General features: G+C 41.9%; 5 protein-coding genes across 11 annotated transcripts; 3 read left to right on the top strand and 2 right to left on the bottom strand.

Moving 5' to 3' along the window:
• Positions 1-341: 341 nt before the first annotated feature.
• LOC132258458 (membrane alanyl aminopeptidase-like) lies at positions 342-3,166 on the top strand. Its single transcript, XM_059755786.1, has 2 exons — positions 342-2,812; positions 2,866-3,166. Exons 1-2 carry the CDS (start codon positions 342-344, stop codon positions 3,164-3,166), a joined length of 2,772 nt encoding a protein of 923 aa, XP_059611769.1.
• Positions 3,150-9,753, bottom strand: LOC132257985 (aminopeptidase Ey). Of its 3 annotated transcripts, none has more exons than XM_059755070.1 (8): positions 9,464-9,753; positions 9,214-9,395; positions 7,004-7,049; positions 6,227-6,912; positions 6,056-6,153; positions 5,541-5,806; positions 3,590-5,225; positions 3,150-3,526 (listed from the first exon to the last, which is right to left on the bottom strand). In XM_059755070.1, exons 3-8 carry the CDS (start codon positions 7,005-7,007, stop codon positions 3,301-3,303), a joined length of 2,916 nt encoding a protein of 971 aa, XP_059611053.1. In that variant the 5' UTR covers positions 7,008-7,049; positions 9,214-9,395; positions 9,464-9,753; the 3' UTR covers positions 3,150-3,300. The 3 variants fall into 3 exon arrangements, with proteins under 3 accessions (XP_059611053.1, XP_059611052.1, XP_059611054.1); XM_059755069.1 differs by having other exon boundaries at positions 9,478-9,753; XM_059755071.1 differs by lacking the exon at positions 7,004-7,049 and having other exon boundaries at positions 9,478-9,753.
• Positions 9,754-10,771: 1,018 nt separating this feature from the next.
• On the top strand, positions 10,772-11,429 carry LOC132258838 (UDP-N-acetylglucosamine transferase subunit ALG13 homolog). The gene is made up of 2 exons (XM_059756339.1): positions 10,772-10,882; positions 10,940-11,429. The coding sequence occupies exons 1-2, from the start codon at positions 10,855-10,857 to the stop codon at positions 11,413-11,415; spliced, it is 504 nt and encodes a 167-aa protein (XP_059612322.1). The 5' UTR covers positions 10,772-10,854; the 3' UTR covers positions 11,416-11,429.
• Positions 11,423-19,955, bottom strand: LOC132258835 (V-type proton ATPase 116 kDa subunit a 1). 5 transcript variants are annotated; one of them, XM_059756333.1, is made up of 8 exons: positions 19,829-19,955; positions 18,419-18,597; positions 18,177-18,353; positions 17,978-18,106; positions 15,078-15,172; positions 14,611-14,652; positions 13,530-13,656; positions 11,423-13,453 (listed from the first exon to the last, which is right to left on the bottom strand). In XM_059756333.1, the coding sequence occupies exons 2-8, from the start codon at positions 18,533-18,535 to the stop codon at positions 11,573-11,575; spliced, it is 2,568 nt and encodes an 855-aa protein (XP_059612316.1). In that variant the 5' UTR covers positions 18,536-18,597; positions 19,829-19,955; the 3' UTR covers positions 11,423-11,572. The 5 variants fall into 5 exon arrangements, with proteins under 5 accessions (XP_059612316.1, XP_059612314.1, XP_059612318.1 ...); XM_059756331.1 differs by lacking the exons at positions 14,611-14,652; positions 15,078-15,172 and adding an exon at positions 16,279-16,427; XM_059756335.1 differs by lacking the exons at positions 14,611-14,652; positions 15,078-15,172 and adding an exon at positions 16,279-16,379 and having other exon boundaries at positions 19,829-19,954.
• A 91-nt stretch (positions 19,956-20,046) lies between these two features.
• LOC132258836 (F-box only protein 9) lies at positions 20,047-21,900 on the top strand. Its single transcript, XM_059756337.1, has 4 exons — positions 20,047-20,309; positions 20,373-20,795; positions 20,848-21,567; positions 21,634-21,900. Exons 1-4 carry the CDS (start codon positions 20,307-20,309, stop codon positions 21,754-21,756), a joined length of 1,269 nt encoding a protein of 422 aa, XP_059612320.1. The 5' UTR covers positions 20,047-20,306; the 3' UTR covers positions 21,757-21,900.
• Positions 21,901-22,233: the final 333 nt, after the last annotated feature.

Raw genomic sequence — 22,233 nt, 5'->3', positions numbered from 1 at the left:
AACGGGGAATTTCCTTCTGATAAGCCGCCGAACCGTCTTCAAAGAGGATAATTTAGAAGGTTAATCTAAATTTAGACTATGACAGAGAAAGTCTATTTATTGATAAATGATTCAACTTGAAATCGTAGCAATTGACGCACATAGATGACACATTTGTAAAATAAAACTCTAAACTGGAAAGAACACCGAATAGTTGAGGATTTTTTGTAGCTCTGTAAAATTGAGTGAAATCATATCCGGCTTTATCAGAGGTAACACATGACTTGCAAACAATAGATTACATGAAATATTTGTTCTTTCCTTTTTATTACTCTCTCCAGACATTACAGAAAATTGGAAGGATGACAAGAGTCCCGCTAATACTGCTCGTGACTTTTGTTCTCACGAACTTCAGTGAGGCTGATGTATCGCGACTGAACTTCAAAATCAGGCCGATGAAATACAGCATTTTTGTGAATTTCGAAGAATACGACATCAATCAGGAGAAACCGTGGACATTTCAAGGAGTTGTGAATATCTTAATACAGATATACGTAGATGATGTGAGATCAATAACACTCAATTCCTTCAAGCTCAATATCTTCGAACAGCATCTCAAGCTGAAGTGTTGTAATACGGACAATCTTCTTGTTGGAAAACCAACGTACAATCCAGACAAACAGCAAGTGACTTTTGATCTCAAAGAATCGCTTAACAAGAGTAGCGAAATCATACTAAGCATGAAATATCGCGGTGAGATCTCTAATGACAAACAAGGAATGTTCAAGACCATCTATGATTCGGAAACTGAAAAGAGGCAAATTATTATGACTGTCTTAGAGCCTCATTTTGCTCGCACTTTTATGCCATGTTTCGATGAGCCTCGGATGAAGGCGCAATTTAAGCTGAAAGTTCGGCGGGCATTTTCAATGTCAGTCTTATCAAATATGCCTCTTCTAAATTCTGTTAATGATGATTTCGTAGACTTCACCAATGATACCTTTAAGACAACTCCACCAATCTCCACATACATGTTGGCTCTGTTCATGGCAGAATCTCAGAATTTCCCCGCATATGAGGTAAACTCAACTATTAACATAATCTCCCGCACAGAAATGCAGCAACATCGTGAATATGCAGCGTCCATTGCTCCAAAGATTCTAGAATACTTTGATTTTATATTCGATCTGCCGTATAAGGAATTTATGCCAAAGATAGATATTGTGGCAGTGCCGAATTTCACTGATTTGCCCACGGAGAATCCAGGTTTAATCACTCTACGTGAATCTGCACTTTTGTATTCACCCGAAAAGACCTCGGCGACGCAGCAGCGATTCATCATGGAGTTGCTCATGCACAAGCTTGCGCACACGTGGTTCGGCAATCTAGTCACCATTTCAAAATGGAAAGATCTGTGGCTAAATGTGGGCTTTGCCAAGTTCTTTGAAAGCTTCTCCATTCCCTGCCTGAAGATCTCCGAAGACTTTCCGACGCTTTTCACTGTGCATGTGATGCACGAAGCCCTGGACTTCGATTCAAGCAATGTTACTCATGCTATGGGGATTGACAATTTCGAATCATACGAAGATATTGTGCAAAAGTACGATACAATCTCGTACAATAAAGCTGCCTCAGTGATACGAATGTGGCAACATCATTTAGGGCCAGATCTCTTTGGAAAAGTTATGGTGCAGTACTTGAAGGAGAAAAAATTAAAAACAACTGAACCTTCGGTCCTCCTCAAAATAATGGAGAGTGTGAAGCAGGACGAGCAGAACCATACAAAAGCGATTTTTCAGACATATACGAGATTGCCGAACTATCCAATTATCGAGGTGAACATTAACAAAGTCCGAAACTCCGCGAATCTAACTCAATCAAATTATTGCTCAGAGTGTCGTAGTGAAGAAAATGATTTATGGGCCATTCCCATAACATTTGTCAGCAAAAGACAGTACAACTTCAGCGACACTGCCACTAAAGCTGTTTTAATAGATCAGCTGGAATTGAAACTCGATGCAGTGCCAAATAGTTGGGTCATCTTCAATGTGCAGCAAGTGGGCTATTATCGCGTAAAGTACGACTTGAGATCTTGGCGGCTAATCCTCAAAGGCCTCAATTCGCCAAACTTTGATGGAATTCATGAGATCAACCGTGCGCAAATCATCGATGATATGATGCATATGGCCAAATTGGATTTGCTTGCTTACAGCGTCGTTTTCAGCGCGCTGGAGTATTTGCAGAAGGAAACGCATTACGTTCCCTGGAAGGCAGCGCTGAACTCCTTCAAGTTCCTCAGCTATCGCTTGAGGGACCAAGATAGGGATGTTTTTGGCAGATTCATTCTAAAGACCATAGAGAATGTCTACAACCAAGTGGGCTTCTTTCCCATTCCTTCGGACTCGTACTTGACCAGGTATCTTCGCATCGACATCGCTGAGTGGGCCTGCACTTACGGCCACAGTGATTGTTTGTACTATGCAAGACAACAGTACAGATATATGAAGACTAGCGGAAGCCACGAGATTCCAGTGGACATCAGAGAAACCGTGTTCTGCACTTTCCTTCGCGACGGCGGCGTGAAGGAATTCAATTTCTTGTGGAAGCGCTTCAAGTCTGAAATTCTGGAAACGGAGCAAATAAGGATTCTCAATAGTTTGGGATGCACAAACACTGACAAGTCCGTCGAATTGCTCATGTCCAAGATTTTCTCCCCAGAAATTGACGATGGCCTGAAAAAAGACACTTTTCTCAATGCGGTGTCGAGAAATCAGGAGAATGTCCATCGAATTTGGTCTTACATTATTGAAAATCACGAAAAAATGAGTAGAAAGTAAGTGCAATTGAGAGAAATTATATAATTTATATATATTTTTCCCATTTCAGTCTCATTCATGGATATATTGATGTAATTCAATATATTGCAACTGTTGCGAAATTCATGAAGAATTCACAGCAATTGTCAGAACTCGAAGAATTCATAGAGAACACGGGCGTAAAACTGAAAACATACAAAGACGATCTCGAAAAAGCTGCCGAGATAGTAAAAAGATCATTGCAATGGAATGATCGCAACCTCGATGAAGTTATTCTGCAAATAGAGATGTTAGCAAGTGGCAATATTTTCACAGCATCAAAATTATTATTGATGCTCACTTACGTCAACATAATTCATTCCATCATGTGAAATATTTATTGAATCTTCTCAAGACAACAAAATTTATACACTGAATTGTTCACTCGTGGCACGAGAAATACATTCTTAAGTACGAGACATGAGGGCACAGTCTTTGGAGGCGCTTCAATTCCGTAGCACACTGGCTAAACCACTTTTGTCACTTTTTCCAACCACGTTGTGATGACCTTGTAGTTCCTCTTCATCCAGGAAATATTAGCTTCCGCCTTCTCAATACTCTGCTTTACCGTTCGACCAGAATCTTTAAGGTGTACGTCAGCGAATCGCTTCAATTCCTCGAGTTCGAAAGGTGTATTGAGGCGTCTTATGGAATACTTAATAATCATATTCAAGTTTGTCAAGGAGCCCAAGCTGAAAGGGAGAGAAATCAAATGGTTACGTGATTGTGTGGAAAATAGTCTGATTGGAACTTACTACACTCGAATTTGATCCCAGTTGCTGCGCAAGTAGTTGAAGACGATTGTGTGCCCAATGCCATTGGACGCCACCGCCCCGAACACCCTAAACACATCCTGCTTCCGAATCCCGTAGGCGTCAGTGAGCGAGCGATCGAGGTAGCGTATGAGAATCCACGGTTCCCGGCTGCATCCGAGCGCCGACAAGAGGATCTCCTTCTCACTGGCCACTTGGGTATTCATGAAGCGCTCCCACGCAAAGTCCCACATGCGCTGCTCTCCGTACTTGATGGCCGTGCAGTAGATGAGACTCTTGAGATTGGGTGATATTGTGTTGTGCAGATCTGGATTCGGCTGATGAATCCACATGTTGAACTGCTCAACACTCCTGTCCACGCAATCACTGTAGCCAAGTTGGCAAGCGAGCGTGAGAATTTCCACGCGCTTGTACACCGTCAGCATTGAACTGTTGCCGGCATCCACGAAGCCCACCTGATGGTACACCTTCTCGAGCAGCGAGAGACAGTAGCGACGGAAGAGGTCAAACTGCCCCGTCTTCTGCAGCATCGAATCGAGGAAGTTGAGACCATTTATCGCCGTCTTCCATGGCACATAGTCAGTCTCTTGCTGGAGGTAGCGAGTCACCTCGAGGGCAGTCACGTAGCTGAGATACCCACCGCGCGCCAAATTCAGCGCATCGTCGATTAGTTGCGCGCGATTTGCCGGTGCAATCTTGCGGAATTTCACCGGATCATTTAAATCACTCACTATTGCCCGCCAATTCTCATCGTCATAATTTACTCTATAGTAGCCACTCTGCTGGAGATTCACAATCAACCAGTCACTCTTGTCAATCACCACATCGTGCAGCTGAACACTTCGCTCACCCCTCATCCAGTGCGATGGGGATGTGTTGCTGAAATTGAGCTCTTTGCTTGTGGTGTAGGTGACAGGGATCCACCATAGAGGATCTTCTTTCTCCTCTGATGTCTGATTGATGAGGAAGAAGCGCTGCTGCTGCAACTCCACAGTGCCATCATCGTAATTTCGCGTCACTGTTACCAGTGGAAAGCCCGTTTGGAGAGTCCACGTGTCCATAATCACCTTTACACTGGTGTCATTGTCGAACACACCCCCATTGCGTGCGGCATCCGTGAGAAATCCCCACAGGTCATCCTGAGTGGCGGAGTCAAACATCAATGTCTTCAGATATGTGTTTAGGCCACGGCGGAACAGCTCGGAAGTGAGAAAGTTGTCCATCATGCGAATTATTGTCGCACCTTTACTGTACGAAATGCGATCGAAGATGTCATTTATCTCATCCGGATTAGCCACATCAACTGATATGGGATGGGATGACGACAGTGCGTCCAGAGCGAAAACATTTTGCAGCTCCAGCACCACAAACAGATCCATTGACATCCATGAGGGCTCCACGGCGTCCACGCCCAGGTACTCCATGTAGCTAGCAAATCCCTCATTCAGCCACAAATCGTTCCACCACTTTAACGTGACCAGATTTCCGAACCACTGATGGACCAATTCGTGCGAAATCACCGTGGCCACGCGGTGTTTGTTGTTGATCGCCGATATTCCCTCTTCGTACAGCATTGAAGTCTCTCTGTAGGTGATAAGGCCGAAATTTTCCATGGCACCTGCAAACAGAGCGTCACAATCAACAATTATTATTATTGTTGTTCTGTATAAAAACCAGTAATGCTGAATCATAATGCATTCGTCTCACATAATATGTGAGGGCAAGTATAAGCAAAATTTAAATACCGAATAATAATTAATTTCACCCATAAGATAGAGAAATATAACTTTGCTAGAGGGCATTGCCCAAATTGAATTAAGCGACCGCCAAATGAATTGCACATACACAATGTGAGTGCTAAATATCACAGATTGCCAGACGCCGCGCATAATTATCCATCTCATTCACACTTTCGGAGACATGCTAATCTCACCTGCACTGAAATCGGGCAGTGCAATCATGTCCATCTTCTCCAGTGGATAGGACAGATTGAAGAACCGCTCGAGATACTTGAGTAGCCTGGGCCCAACGTTGAGAGCGTAATCCGTGGACTTGATGGCATCCTGTCTCGCCCATACGCTCACCATGCCTGTTTCGTCTGTCTGCTTGGCGAAATCGCACACGACAAATGCCACAAGGTACGTTGACATTGGCACAGATTCCTCATAAACATCCCACAGGTAGTCCGGATTGTTGTCTCTGCGGGAGAGGACAACCGATAAGGCACACAGTTTTTTACTCCCAGCATTGCACAACACCACTTAATGTACATTTACTGTGTCAATTGAATTAGAAAATTGCCAACCATATCTGAGGAGTGTGGCCTGGAGTGAGAATGCCTGGCAAATCACTCTCTCTCACTCTCTCGCTATATCTAGCTTCCCCATGGCATTTGATTAGTGTGACACAAATTGATGATAATTGATACTAATGTTCTGCAACACTTACACACTTGCTTCTCGCACTCTCTTCATGTTCGACAGTGAAATCATGCTCTTCGGTCTAGCGATGGATATGGTGAAGCGCGCCTTTAAGTCCGGTTGATCCTAAAAAGAAAAGCAATCATTTATTAAATACCCTCATTCAACCCTCATCTGTTGATGGTTGTGCATCATTCACCATGCAGGGAAAGGTTCTGCGAGCATCAGTTGGCTGGAATTGCGTGGCGGCCAGCCATCGAGTGTCATTTCCCACTCGATAAGAGCTCCTATAGAAGCCCTGCATGTATTCATTGAGGATGCCGTGAAACTTGAGCAGTACACGGTAGAATTGGCCCTTCTTCAGCACCTCATTACTCTTCACCACGAAGAATTGCTGAGTCTCCACCATAGACGTTCCCGACACGCCAATCTCCCTCTCTGTGCCGTTCTCAACAATCCGAATCTCCTTTTCCGGCACTTTCAGTGCCAATGAGTGTAGTGTGATATTTTTGCAATCCTCGAGAGCTTCCAACGTCACTACAACCTCGCCATCGAACATGAAATCCTTCTCCGCAAAGAAGGGCTGTATCTTGAGCTCATAGTGGTGTGGTTTCAGAGCCGTGGGTAGTAGAAAGTCAGCTGCTGTCAGTTTGGGCACAGGAATTCCCACACTTGGACCCGATGTCGTGGTACTGATATCCCCAACACTGCACTTTGGCTCTTTCGGGCAGGAGATGAAGTGATACACCAAGAATCCAGATCCAACAATGCCACACACAAAGATTCCCACGATGAACCCGAGAGTGATCTTCGAAATGTGAATGCCACTCCGGTTTGTGAAGGTGGGCGCATGATCAATGGCCAGTGTCTCCCTGACTTGCATCCCTACAAAGAGCATGAGTGCAAAATAGAGTGAAACAATTCTACTTGTCTGTGCAAATGTTTAAGCGTGCAGAAAAAATGTATAGAATGATACCCATTGTCACTGATCCTCAGAAATCCCTCTCTCTGGCGATCAGCTCCTGCAAAGTGACCAATTCCATGAGTATTTTTTCAAACAAACAACGCTAACGGAGTCAATTTCAATAGTGGCTCTTTTATCGCATCTCTCCGCAGTTGCATTCCCGAGGAACCTCATGCTAATGTGCGTGTGTACTCAAGTGAGGCATGTTTCTTCACCTTATGTCGATTTTTCCTCCAATGGCCCGTAGAATGGAGAATTATTGAGGCAGATGGTTGCCTCATTTCCAATTCGACACAACGAATTGCCCTCATAATTGTATGTCAATCGACTTCTTACCCCTGCTTATTTTCTATCAATAGACACTCGCTCATCAATTAACTAAATCATTCCTCGGCACGCCAAATTGTTTACACACTCATCGATAATCCTTCAAGCAAATGAAATCCCATCATTTCTCGCTATGGTAATTCCTATGCGGGCCGCAAGCAGCGTGTGCCAAACCATCACCCCAATTTTCCAACAAATTTCATTACGACAACTGGATTTGGGAGACGAGAGAGAGGGCGAGAAACTCAATTTCAATTTTGCCTCTTGCTCGTCTCTTCGCGGCATGATAATCAATTTTGAGAAGAAAGGCAAAGATGAGAGATTAATCGGATGTGTTTATGCTAACATGAACATATAATTTTTATTTGTTTTTCCTCCTTTTTTTCGCACTAATGCCCCGGCGCGCGGTCTCTTGATCCACACAGCCGTGAAGAGAGAATATCAATAAAAATGAAAGTGTTTTAGGCATTTTTTCCAACTGACCAGACGAAACAAATGCGTCACCAGCTGTTAAGCCTTCTCGAACGAGATAAGAGACAGCCAAATTTTTGCAAAGCACGCCTCTTTTAATTCTTTCAGCTGTACATTTTTATGGCTTTTAACTTACAGTGGCGCAAATGCATTTCAGCACACTACAATTACTTTCTTTACTACTTTATTTAATCTCATATTCATTTGTTATTTTATGTGAAAAATACTAAAAACACAATTTGATGATAAATTTATGCTTCCTGAAGCAGTAACTCAAGGTGATTTTTATGTAAATTTAACCTTCGAAATTTGTTTATTTTATACAAGTTATAAAAATCTCGCCGGTGTGTAATATTAATTCCTCTATTGTGCAAGAATATTTGTCACCAAAAATTGCAATTGCATAGCTAGTTAATTGTCTAATATACACGTGAAGCGCTCAATTGCCTGCGCACCACTGTACAGTACTCAATCTTGCATTAAATTGCCCAAAAATAGTGTTAAAGCAATTATAGCATTGTTTGCAATTGCCACTACAAATACCCTCGCGTCGCGCCACTGCGACTGAGCCTTAAAGCTTGAGTAAATATTGTCTTTCGTGCCTGCCGAGACGGAGTTCAGTGAAAGCGGATTGCTTTTTTCAAGGTGAGAATCCCGCGTATTTTGGGATACAAGAAATAATGACCCTAGCGACAAAAATCCCTTTGAACATCACAGACCGGGACTCATTAGATTCTAAAAGTCTTCACCCTCGTAAATGCTTCATCAGCACCACGCGATCATGAAAATTATCTGGTGTGTGACATAAATCACGCACGATGTCGCGACGGAATCTCGTGTGTCTAGTTTTTTTTTTTTTAGAATACAAGTCGCAGTTTTGGCCAGAATTGTCTTGCGTGACTATTTTTACCTCATCTGTGCTATTACAATATGGCATTAATGAAATGAGATTTTTATTGCACGCACTGTGGATGCACCGAGGCGGCGGATGTCATCGAATATCACATGAGTGCGACATATCATATGGGTGGCTATTGATTACGCAAATTCACCAATGTAGATTGAGAGTAATTTGACCCTGAACAGCTTGAGATCCTGCCTAATGAATTGTCCCCCATTGCAATATATCCTTTCGCTATCGCTCAGCCAGCTCGCCAGCAGGAGATTGCCTTCAAGAGTGGGTGGAAAAATCCATGGCAGCGCAGCAATATTGACCCAATCACTCACCATTGATTAACACTTTGTTCTCAACACACACACCGTATGCTTCACGTCTTTCCCACCCTCGCCTTGGCGAATGCGAACGGACGGAGAGCACATGAGCCTGATTCAATTAATCCCGCCCCAGTTTTCTGATCACCACACTTTCCCACACCACCGTCGCCGACAAGAAGATGATGAACTGTCTTCAGGAGATTACTCACCAATCTATCTCGTTGACTTTGGCTCAATCCAGAAAATCCAACCACCACGGCGCGCGATCCTCCGGAGTTGCGGCGGAGCAAGAGAGCACCAGTTCAGAGTTGCAAAGGCCACACTTTGGAGCGAGATCTACACAATCGCATCGGCTACACAATAGAAATCCTTCACAATCATGCGGGATTATCTGAAAATTTCACGATAAACCGTAATTGGAGTAAAATTCAAATTACTTTACACATTTGAAGGACGCACTATTTTATACTCACTCATCTCTCCAGCACTCTTGCCAGCACGCTTTTTTCCCAAATTGACCTCACTCAATATCAGTTTTTCACCGCCAAATTCCACATACACAAACACCACGCACAGACACTGGGGAATTTTTGTGGAAAAAGTGGGATTTTTTGGATGCAAGTCCAAATGCTGAGAATCGGGAGATTCACACGGAGCAACTTCCTCAGTCAGTGACGACTCAAGTGAGACTGAGTGTCGAACTGATACGCGCCTCTCGACTGGCTGTCTCACGTCTCCACTTCGGGAGGGAATCAAGCAGACACTCCGCTCGAGATCCGAGGACTTGGCACTCTCTCACCACCGAGAGGAATTAAGAGCCACACACATAATCGTGTTTATTTACACAGTCGCCAGGGCACGCACGAGAGAGCACTCACTGGCGTGAGGGCGGATGAAAGTGTGAATGAATGATTGAGAGTGATTCAATGTATCCGCGCGATGGAGATTAACTGTCACTCATCATCCTGAGAAATCATTCTCCTGTTGTACCTCGAGTGTGCAATAAATCTCTGTCCCCACATCACCCACCCTCGGAGGAGGAAAAAAAACAAGTGCACTCTCTCTCTCTCCTCGCATTTGCTCTATTTTCAGCCTTTACACTCATCTGCCATATCGAGAATTTATTCTTCTCATCCGTCATGCACTTTCTGCACTCGGATTTACATACTCATCATCACCCACAAAACATTGTTTAATGGACCATAAAATGCCATATGATGTTAATTACTCGGGAAAATACAGCGAAGATGACAAAAAAGTGTAAATTCGGTCAGCAATTTTACTACTCAGACATTATATATGGCAAAGGCCTTCAGACTCTGTGTGATAATGAATTCACAAAGCCACAGAAGTTACATATCTGCATCTTCTTTCAAAAAGTCTTCATTGTAATCCATTTGAATACGGTAGATTGCGATTATATCTCACCTTTCTTAAGTGATAAAACGAAGGTAAATAGAACAATATCTCTGAATTTAACCACTCATAGAAGTTTAAATTTTAAATCGCAATAAGCATTTCGATGTATATCAGATGTAATATATAAATGCCTGCTGAACTACATAAAATTAAATAATTTACATACACAGTGCGTAAAAATAATAAATTCCATAATTTTTCTGTATTATCTAGAATTCTTGCGTATGTTTCATATTTTATATTCAATGCAAAATTGACTCTGAAATCAAATTAGAATCAAATAAGAGATAGCACTGAAATGCTTTCGTCACTACTTTAACATCAACCGGGAAACAATGAAATGTTGGCAGCCTTGATAAGACTGTCAACAAAACGTAAATAAAATCATCCGCAAGAAAATAAAATTCTTATTGGAAAAAAGCTTTCAAATTATGGAGTTTCCCAAGGTTTTAGTTACAGGTATAATCTTTTTCGACTTCTTATCAGGCAACATATCTAATTTCCTCACCATTTCAGTTGGCACGACGTCATTTCCCGAACTAATCAGTGCCGTAAACACACGAGAGATGGTAGAAATCTTGAAGAATCGCCTGAAGTGCCACGAAATCACTGTTCAATCCGGGAAGAATGATTTGGAATTCATTCCAGAATTCAAAGACTTATCCACCAAGAGTTTCCACTATTCCGATGCCTTCCGGGATTGCATTAGAGCAGCCGATTTGGTGATCAGTCATGCTGGAGCTGGAACTTGCATGGAGGTTTTGGCCGCCGGAAAAGCCCTCGTCGTGGTGGTCAATGACACTCTGATGGACAATCATCAGACGGAACTGGCTGATCAGCTGGCGTCAGAAAACTGTCTGGTGCAGTGCATTCCGGCGTCCCTCTGCCAAACTCTGCGCGAGTTCGATCCAAGCAAACTCAAGAAGTATGAGAAAGGCGATCCTGGCAGAATTGTGGAGGAAATTGACAAACTAATGGGATTTCAGCAGTGAAATAAAATTCTGAATGAAGCAAAACATTTATTGACACTTTACATAATCTCTGAATTTGAGCCACAAAAACACATTAAGCGATCCAACTTTTTGGGAATCTATCTTTTCTTCCATTGATATAATTAGTGCAAGTATATTCGATACGGGTGCAATTTCTTTACTCCTCAGACGTTCCAGAAACATCAACAATTGATTCAAAGGAGAATGGCTGGAAGGCATAGCCGAGACCAGCATAGAACTTGCTCTGGAACTCCACCCAATGCAGACGGAGGGTGTGCAGGAAGGCCGAGAGGCCCTCCATCAGCACAAGAATGCCCACCGTGAGGACAGCCCAGAAGGCGAAGACCACCCACAAGACCACGCCACCCACCCAGCCGTCCTGCCTCAAGCCCACCTGCAGCACCATGTTCCACAGCACCTCAGAGAGCTGAGCATGGGCCAGCGACAGCGCCCAGAGACGCAAATACGATGCAGTGTGGGATATCGAGCCGAGCACGTACTCAATGGTGTGGATGCCCTGATGAATGAAGATCTCAGACATCTCCTCCTCCTCCTCGTGGCCTCCAGCTGGTGGTCCGGTGGCCTGACCCACAGCATTTTGGGCATTGAGTCCATTCTCGGCATCGCCATTCTCCGTGGGCACGATGGGCTGGTGGTGTCCCTCTTTGCGCGAGCGCATGATCATGATGGGCTTGGCAAGAAGCATCCACGGCACGCACAGCACAGCCACAAGCACGAGGAAAGTCTGCAGCGGTCCCTGACCACTAAACATGTACGGTGAGCAGATATCCTTCTCCGGATCCCAATCGACAGATTTCATCAGAACCATATTAATGAAGGTAATGAGAATGGAGGGAGCACAATTCTCACTGAAAGCTCCATCATTGGCCGCTGAGAATCTCACCCATTTGATGAACATCATCAGAACCATGTAGAAGAACAGGAACACCAAGAAGATGATTTGTGGGATGAATTCGCAGTAGATGGCCATCTTGTTCTTGAAGTATCTGTGATTGCACAAGCCCACCATTACGCCAAAGATCATGTGAATCACACCAAAAATGATGGAGATCTTCATCTTGTACGCATTCTGGAAGATGATCTTGTTCAATGGCGCCACCTGCCACACCGGATCCATGCCGACCGGATATGGATACTGCAAATAATCCGGTCCGGCCGGATCCAATTGCAACTGTTTGTTCTCCATCACTGTACTGGTGTTGTAGTTGATGCGCCAATGTGATCCGAAGATGTTGATTGACTTGGAGAAGAGATCATTGTATATCAATCCCGTGTACATGGAGAAGCATCCCATGAGGAAGATGATGTATCGGCCGCCAAAGAAGATATTCCAAATCTCATTGTCACTCTTCTTCGCCGCCAATGGTTTCTCCTTCAGCACCATCCACAAGCCAAAGAGTGCCATGATAGAGCCATGACCAAGATCGCCAAACATCACGGAGAACAGGAATGGGAACGTGATTATGGTGTACGGTGCCGGATTCATCTCCCTGTAGCTGGCAATACCATAAGCATCAATGAGCGCCTGAAAGGCATTCGTGAACTTGTTCGTGCGATTGTACGTTGGTGGATTCTCAAATGTTTGCATGCGATTGAGAATGGGTGGCACAGATGAGCCACTCCGCTCAGTGCCGCGTCGCAGCGCAATCTGAATGGTCTCAATGTCCAACACCGGCACCCAGCACTCGGCAATCAGACACTTCTGTGTCACGTCCAGATTGAACAAGTTGAGCGTGTGATAAATTGCCTTGATTTTGCGCACTTTGACAAACCAATTCTTCAGGTTCTTCGCCGCCGCCACCAGAACACGGTGCCGATGATCCTGAGTCTGGCCCAGAACAGTGTTCAAATCCTCAATGCGCGTCATCACACCCATGGCCATCTCGCGACGATCGGACGGTGCCTCGGGACAGGGATAGAGTGTGGCCCTGAAGCCCTCGCAGATCTTCTTCACGCGCGTCTTCAGCTGATCGCCTTGGAAGAAGATGATGAACACCGACTTGTAGACATTGTCGCCCTGCGCAAGAGACACACAAACCGATTAACTTCTTCCCAACAACTTCTCAAAAGAAACAAGCAGTCTTTGTCCTTACATTAGACGGATCCTCAAGCGGGGACTCGATCATTGCCTGACGCAAGAAGACATTTCCACGGCAAGCGCGCCATAGCATCCTCTCAAAGGCTGGCAGTCTCTCCCTCAAAATCACTCCAGCCACAAAGCTACAACATTCATCAATTAAACTATCTCACCAAAATGTCATCAAATCTCAGAATAATAGAGGAAATTTTTTTTTCTTAACACATTTCTCATGTCATGAAACTATCAAATTGTTAATTCATTCAATGTACAACAATTTATAAATATATATAAAAAAGATATCATAAAAAGAGAAGGTTATAAAAAAGGATGTTAAAGAGAGTTAGTATTTTACAAAGAATTCGACAATATTTCTATTCTCTTTTCTGTCTCTTAAAAAAAAATATATTTTCGAACTTCTTCAAAACGGAACATCTCGATTGATCAATGACTATTTTATACATGTTAAAAATGCACATATTTTCTATGAATTTTTTGTTACTCTAAATTTTACTTTAAAGAAATTTACTTGAGAAATATTTCTACTACAGTGAAACATTGACAGTGTCGATTGAAAGACCTACAGAGTTGGGTAGTCCTTCGACAGACAAAAGTACTTTGCCATTTTTACTGCCAATGTCTCACTGTCTATGAATACACATTAAGAGATTACTATAAAATGGAAAACAAGCGAAGATATAGAGAATATTTAAAGTCACCAAAAGTAAAAGGAATAATAAAAATGTGCAGCAAAAATATCTAAAAAGGAAATCAAGAATAAAATAAAAACAAGGACGATCACGGAAGAAGCACATTGAAGCCAAAAAAAAGTAGCTAAATCACAAAATCAACAAATAAAAAAGAAGCTTTTTAGCAAAATCAAAACTTATAAATGAGAGAGAAGAATGATAGAACATTAACGCCCACTAAGTGATAAGAACTCTGTTAACAAAAAGGACATATTCGATAGTGTGTGAGAGATTTGAGGTAAAAAAAAAACAACAACAGGTGATGAATGAATAGAAATGTGACTAAATATCCACTGAATATTTCAAAATAGAATAAATTTTTGAATTGTTACACTTTGTGTTACTGACCATGGCAGGAATTCTTCAGGCTCTTGCGATTTTTCCAGAAAACTAATCGCAATTCATCCATATTATAATCACAATTAACAATTGTGTTGTGTGTGTGTTGAAGAAATGATAAAATATTATTATAACAATCGCATTTCCTTTCTCATCAATTTTACACTTTCTTTTAGCTCTATTATTTTTCTTTTTTTTTTATTTTTAATCTAAACAGAGAAAATTATTTTTTAAAGCTCACTACAATGTTAGATAATAATAAGAGATTTTTCCTAAAAATAAAACAAAACTTTCTTTTTTGTTAGTGTTTTAGAATATCATCACTTGAAAAAATCACTCATTTTTTTTCTTTTATACTGGTTAACCTTTAGTTCCTATGTAGAGAATTTACTTGTTTGTTTTTTTTAGTAAATTTCAAATTTACAGTGTTAAAAAGCAACTATATTTGACCACTCCTCAATCTTCTCAATACCTACCCTAATTGCACGGTGCCCATTGCATTGCCAGTCCGAGACTCATCCGTGATCAAAGCCCTCGTCATGGATTCTGTGGTATTCATACCACCTTCTTGCTACAAATTTGTACGTTCAACTTTAAACTTACAATATCGCAATCTTACAGCTAAAAATAATGTTTAAGTACAACAAATATATGTGGTTTTGTGTTCGTGTCCTTGAATTTTTTTTTGCACTGTTGGGGTTAAGATGAAATCAAAAAATGAGAATTGATGACAATTTGTTTTTCATGAGAAGGGTTAATAATAAAATGAAGGATGATATTGAGATAACAAACCTAAAAGAAAACAAAAAAATGTGATAAGGATTTGCAGGAATAAATGTGGTGTATGTACAGAACGAATGCATTACCATTGATTTAGAGAGCCTCTTTTGTTAGACAATTTACACACACACATTTTGCAGCCTCATTTTCTACACCACATCATAAGCACACAAATACCAATTATTCCAACACCAACAGGAAATAAAAAATTACATTAAAAGCAGCAATTTGACATAAAAGAAACCAAAAAAGAGTGCCAAAGAAGAGAAAAACGAAATACAAGCATAGCTGTGCTCACCACAGTTTTTGTGCAAATTAAACTACGTACATATTATATATAATGTATTTTTTCATAACAACCAAAATATTATGTGCATTTTTAACTATTCAGAGATTTCTTCCATTCATATTATATTTGTAAAAAAAAATCTCGCCAATAGACGTCAATTCCGATTTTTCTTCTTCATTAATGGATAGTTAAATTCAATTAAAAAACCATTGCGCGAAATGAGGGTAAAATAAAACTTATAATTTCTTTCTTCTGTTTTTTTTCTCTCTCTTGCAACTCAAATCACGCAACAAAACACTCTTGCCTTATACGATTATCAAATTGTTGAGTATCCTCATCAGTGTAATTCAGCTGTAATATTCATACACAATGAAATACAACATTTCAGATAGTTTTCTTTTAGAAGTCAAAAGAAAAGATAAAACATGTGTTAGTTCAACACACAAGAGCAGCAGTTATTTGAAAGAATAGCTGAAGCTTGTCTTCTTCCTGTGTGTATGCTTTTCCAATGAATTCTTTCTCTCTCTCTCTCTTTCTCTCTTTAGTAATCCTTTTCCACAATTCCCTTCTTCGTCAAAAGAAATTGATTGTAAAACGTTGATATTTACCCAAGCTTGAGGTTTTGTCCCTGCGCTTGGGTCGCTCTCACGCCCTCCTCACCGCCTCCGAGCAGCTGAATTTGCTCCTCTTCTCGATTCGCCTCCGCCATCTGATAATAGCGGGATCTTATCGTAGGCATGACAAAGGTAGGTCCTGCCTGTGGCAACACAACCGAAAAAATTGACCCCAAACTCCCCTACAGTCCCTATCAATCAATAGACCCTCTAATAGCACTAACCCTGCCTCGTCAGCCTCCCGTCCATCGGGATCACTGTCCTAAATCATTGCCTCTGCCCTGAACTCATCGCTATACTTTGTGCAAAGAAGAATGTGGACAGAAGAAAAGTCAGAGGGAAAATAAACATGTGCTCAAAAAGTGTTTGCAAACAAAAGCGAAACGAAAAGGTAGAAAAAAAATATTCATACCAATAAAAAAAGCTCAAAAGAAGGGAAAAAAGAAGAAGTGGAAATTGAATTTAGGAAGTTTGTGCAAAAGCAATCAATCTTTTATCTACAGAAGGATGAAAAAGGAATTTTTTTATCAACTTGACTAGCTCTTCAACTAAAATCTACCCTAAGACAATTCTATTCTTCAGAAGAAACAAATATATATATATTAAAAGGAAAAACTCAAATGAGAAAATTCGGGGTCAGAAATTTTCTCATTTTTCACATCAGAAAAGATTCACTAAAATATACAATAAAAATTTATCAACACAATGAAACAGAAGTACAACAACTCAGAATCATGCAAAGCAACTGGGTTAAGAAGCATTTTGGCTGGAAATTATAATTCTTTGATTTGCCGCATGGAGAATGCAAGAAAATGAATTTAACAATGAAAATGAATTAGTAACGTGCCAATAATATTCTTCAATGGAAAAAGGTATTTGGATAAAGTAATTTGTAGTAAAAATTCTTTTCTTCACTTTTTTCTTCGTATTCCATTGGCGCAATTGAAAAAGCAAGCAAAACAAAAGCATATTTGCATGCGAAACAGAAAGAGAAAGCTTCTTATTGTCATACTTAAAAGCATCACTTTTTGATTTTTAAACAATAACTTACTCTTTTAATTGATATATAATAATTAATGGAGAAAAATAAATTGGAAGAATTAACGGAAAATCCACACAAAATGTGAGAAGATAAAAATAATAATTTGGTGTGTATAAAAAAGTGTAGAGAATTTTATCATTTCAAAACTATAAATTGTCATCTTTTTCTCAGTTGTGTTGTCTTTCTTTTTTTATCAGTTGAACACGAGATGCCCTCCTCCCTCCAGCATTTTGCAATCATTGTCCAAAGTGTCACCTAGCATGCATTTTCCCCATTTTTTTTTAAACAATCTTTCCATCCAATAAACCAAAATCACATTTTTGTACAGCTGGCATTGGTTAAAGTTCTGATTAGACATGGCATATAAGAGAGATTCGCCCAGCATAGCCAGGCTAATCCTTCGTTATCGCGCATTTACAGAAAGAAAAGAAAAAATCATGTTTCTCATGTAATGTAGCTTCAACCAATGAGTTGAGGAATAATAAAAGAAATGATAAAAGAATCCATGAACAATGAAGACATGATGGATGATATCATCACGATATTTTGTCATTCACGCGAAAATGGGGATTAAATGTTGCATTATCGCATGATTATTATATAGTCAAATGCAATGATTGAACGGTAGCTCATGGAATACTGCTCACTTACCTCGTCGAAGAATACTTGGGTCTTCCTCAGGATATGCTTCAGCTCTGTCAACTCTAGAAAGTTCCTCTTCAGCGCCTCGGCATTCTGATTGACTTCGCGCAGTTCATTCTCCAGCTTCTCAAAGGTCGCCTGAAATTAATGCTTTTCCTCATGAGCACACGACGACATAGAGAAATCTAATTAGATGTTCAACACGCACCTCCAAGTCAATCATTTCCCTTGGCTGAGGAGCTTCAGGGCTGTCGCCAGTGTCCAACATGGGAATGCCATCCTTCTTGATCTCCTTCTCCAAGTAGCGCAGCTTGCGCTCCATTTCGTCACACCGCCGCACTTCATTCACGAACTTTCGCTGAAAGGCGTTCACGTCGGGATTCAACTGCAAGAGAAACGCACCAGTTACTTTGACAAACCATCTCTAAATTGCACCGCAAGATCACTCACATCGCGGAATTGCACAAGTCCCAATTCTCCCAGCTCAGAGACGCAGGCGTAAGCCGCCTCGCTCTGGAGGAACAATTGACACAAAGTCATTTCCTCGCTCCGAAACAGCGAACCCATCTTGATGTTTCGCCCCGTCAATTGATCTCAAGACGAAGAGTGGTTCTAGCAGTTCCCTGAAACTGTGCGAATAGGAAAGAGTATTGCTTTAAGGCATACCAATTAGCAATCATATAAAGCAATCAGACTAAGATAAACCCCAATGAATCACAATATGTCCAAGTTATTGATCTCATTGGGAAACAAAGCTTTGTAAATTTCTTTCAAATTTTCCAAATAAAGCAGCCGATGATTTAGCTAATTTGATAATTTACTGGGTGTTTATTACGCTTTTTAGACATTCCGGTCATCTTTCATTTAGAGCCTTTACGCATGATTGACACTTTACGCACGCTCGATTCTCGCAAGCATTGGAATACTTAAGAAGCGAAATACTTATTGATAGATTTTAAGAAGTTCTCTAAAATGACAGCTGAATTTTACCTCCTCTTCCAAACCGTACGAATTTGATTGAATTCCGTGCACGAACAACTCTACACTAAAGCCTAGATTCCGTTGGCATTGGCGAGGAGCTCGTGACTCTCAGGGTTCGCCTTATGCAATGCTTGGATTTATTCCAAATTAGTCCCACTGATAAGTTATCAATTGGAAATTAATCCCCGATTTTGGACAGCCGTCTTGTGACCTCTTTCCGCCTCTGCGGAGAAAACATCTGGCAACTTGAGAACATCTCTATCGCCCCAGCCGTGAATGACTTTATCAAAGGCCTTTTTAGTACGCTATTTCTCTGTAAATAGACGATTTTTGGTGGTAATTGCGATGGCAAACGCGAGCCTCAAGCCACCGAACTCTCGCCACGAGTTCACTGGAAATTCACCCAGTGACGTCACGTTTCCCAGAAGTTCCCAGACTGACTCACAAACCTCAGATCAGTGCCAATTTCTCTCAATTGAACTGTTTATCGCCAGAATATTGTTTTGCCTGCGTCACAATTGCTTCCTGATTGTTCAGTGATAAGGAAAAAGCCTCCGAGCGAAAAATCAATAAGTGGGCCCCATCATCGCGCCGTCTGGCAGAGAAAAACGCCCAATATTCAGCGTGAGGAATCGCATTCGAGGTCCAATTGGGCGGCTGATTTGTTCTCTAAGCAATTGCCAATGCGAGAAAGGTCACTTTTTCTGTGTTTGGCCAAATGAACTCGATTTTTCAATTGGAAAAACCACAGCGAAGCAACATGGCTGACGATGGGGGACAAGCAGGATTTTTTCTTTGACACATTGCAAGGAAGATAACACACCGAATGATTGAACTGCACCTGATATCGCGAGAATATGAGTTGGGGGAGATTTTTACCTTTCTTCCACCTTTCTGGGTGACTGCTTTGTTGGTGAAAATCACTGATAAAATGCGTCCACCTAAACACCCCACAAATCAATACGGAGGAATTCCAACCCACTGCGCCGCCTAGCGGAAGTGTTACCGCAACAGTCTTCGTCAAGAATTTAACGATACACTGTGCAAAATCTTCGCGGGGAAGTTGAGTTCGACTTGGTGGGAATTATAGCTAAAAAGTCGGTGAGAGTTTTATTCGGTCTCGCGATTGAAGTGAAACGTCACAGGAAAAGAAAGGAAAAGTCTGTATTTGGAAGTGAAATTGGCCATCTATTTGCGAAAAATCAAGGGCTGAGCATTATGATAACCAGTGCGCTGGCCACCTCTCTTCTCGACAACTGCACTTCATCTTGCTCTGTTATCCGGTATTCTGACCGTGAACTAGTCGACTAAATTTGACTGCGCACCTCTTGGGATCCAGGGAATTCCTGGAACTGCAATGGTAGTAGGGATTATTTGAGTGTCCAGTGCAAATATTAAGTGCAGTTCCTTGTTTTCCCATCAGTCCACCATGGCAACAGTGGCTGGCGATGAGGAGAGCGACGAGGAATCTTCTTCCTCCTGTCACACCAACGAGACTCTTCTGGAGGAGTTCAGAACAACGTGGCAGAAGGAGTTGCAGCAATCGCAGGCTGCTCTTGTGGGCCTCAACCTGAACAAGGAGAGCGAAGAGTCTGAAGCGGAGCGATTGTTCCTCCAGGGCACTGAATATGAGCGGATTGGGAAGGTCTTCGAGGCGATTCATCACTATCGACGGGCTGTGCAGCTCGTGCCAGACATAGAGTTTCGCGTGAGACCTCTCCTGGCTCAGCAAGAGGATGAAGTGCCATCCGAAGCAGGTGTTACTCATCAGGAGAGCGAAGAACTGCCAGAAAGTCCAGCTGAGGAGGAGGATTTGTCCAATGTAGATTTAACTCTGCGTTTTCAGGTACAATTATCCGGTATATCAATGTGAATATTCTAACAGTTGTGCCTTCCAGAATGCTCTGGGACGCTGTGGAAAGGTCTGCGAACGTGTAGCAGATGAGAAAGTCCTCCAAACTTGTGCCCATCTTTCGGATTTGCCAATTGAAATCATCTTGTACATCTTCAAGTGGGTAATTTCCCGAGATCTTGACGTGCGAATGCTGGAGCAGCTGTCTGTGGTGTGCCGCGGTTTTTACATCTGCGCCCGGGATCCGGAATTGTGGCGCCTGGCGTGCTCTAGAATTTGGGGCGTGAGTGTGGGCTCGCCAAAGGGCATGGGTTACATCTCATGGCGCGAGATGTACCAGGAGCGCCACCGGGTGAACTTCCACGGGTGCTACATAAGCAAGACTAGCTACTTGCGATACGGCGAGAACAGCTTCCAGGACCAGTTCTACCGCCCGGTGCATCTGATTGAGTACTACAGGTACATAAGATTCTTCCCTGAGGGTCGAGTTTTGATGCTAACAACTCCGGACGAGCCGATTAATTGCGTGGGGAAGCTGAAGAGTCGCACACCGCAGAAGAAGGAAGTCCTGGCTGGTGAGTATGAACTTCATGGCGAGACAGTGATGATAGTCTTGAAGAGATCTGGCCAGAGGAGGCAGAAAATCCAATCAAAGAGACATCCCAACTTTTACGTCGACAATGATGCCAACACGTTCTATCTGGAGATGAGGATCCTCACGACAGCCAAGAGAAGATTCTGCCAGCTGGAGTGGAAACAATACTCTGTGAGTAATTCATGCGAGCCATTCTTGGAACTCTCTCATAAGCTCTCTTCCTCATTGACCCTTCAGGTCATCCAATTCAGGAACAAGACCGAGTTCACGACTGATTTCGAGTTGCTTCCCAATCAGTATCCTCCGCTGCGGTTCTCCAGAGTCAAAAGCTACCATTCGGAGTCCGATGCTCCCCTCTAGAGACACCGTAACAACTGGTGCTGAAATCTAAACACCATTAGATTTAAAAAATAAATCATATTACAGGAGAACGAGTAAAACTCCCTTATATCCTGATGTCCCAAATGTGGTAGAGTAGACAAATATAATGTAACTCAAAGAAATTATCTTTTATTATGTATCAAAAACAAGATTTTGCCAAAAACATAAATGCTCGGGGAGTGTTTTAGCGCTTAGGAACATTGTGTTCATCTCCAACTATAATGTCTTCCGCATTAAATTCTCGATTATGGCGGATTTACAATAAATTATGTCTTTCTCTCGCTGGTAAGTTTATACTTTACAGACGCTATTTAAGAGTAAATTAAATTATAATAGATTTTTTTTGTACAAAATTTACAGTGAATCGGAGAAATCTCTCTTAACATACAAAAAGCTTGTGGTGGTGCGATAAATGCATGTCTGTTGTCATTTAAGATGTATTTTCTTTATCACACA

This window comes from Phlebotomus argentipes, unplaced genomic scaffold, assembly GCF_947086385.1.
Source record: "Phlebotomus argentipes unplaced genomic scaffold, Phlebotomus argentipes genome assembly scaffold_4, whole genome shotgun sequence".
Lineage (NCBI taxonomy): Eukaryota > Metazoa > Arthropoda > Insecta > Diptera > Psychodidae > Phlebotomus > Phlebotomus argentipes.
This window is presented reverse-complemented; position numbering and strand designations above follow the sequence as displayed.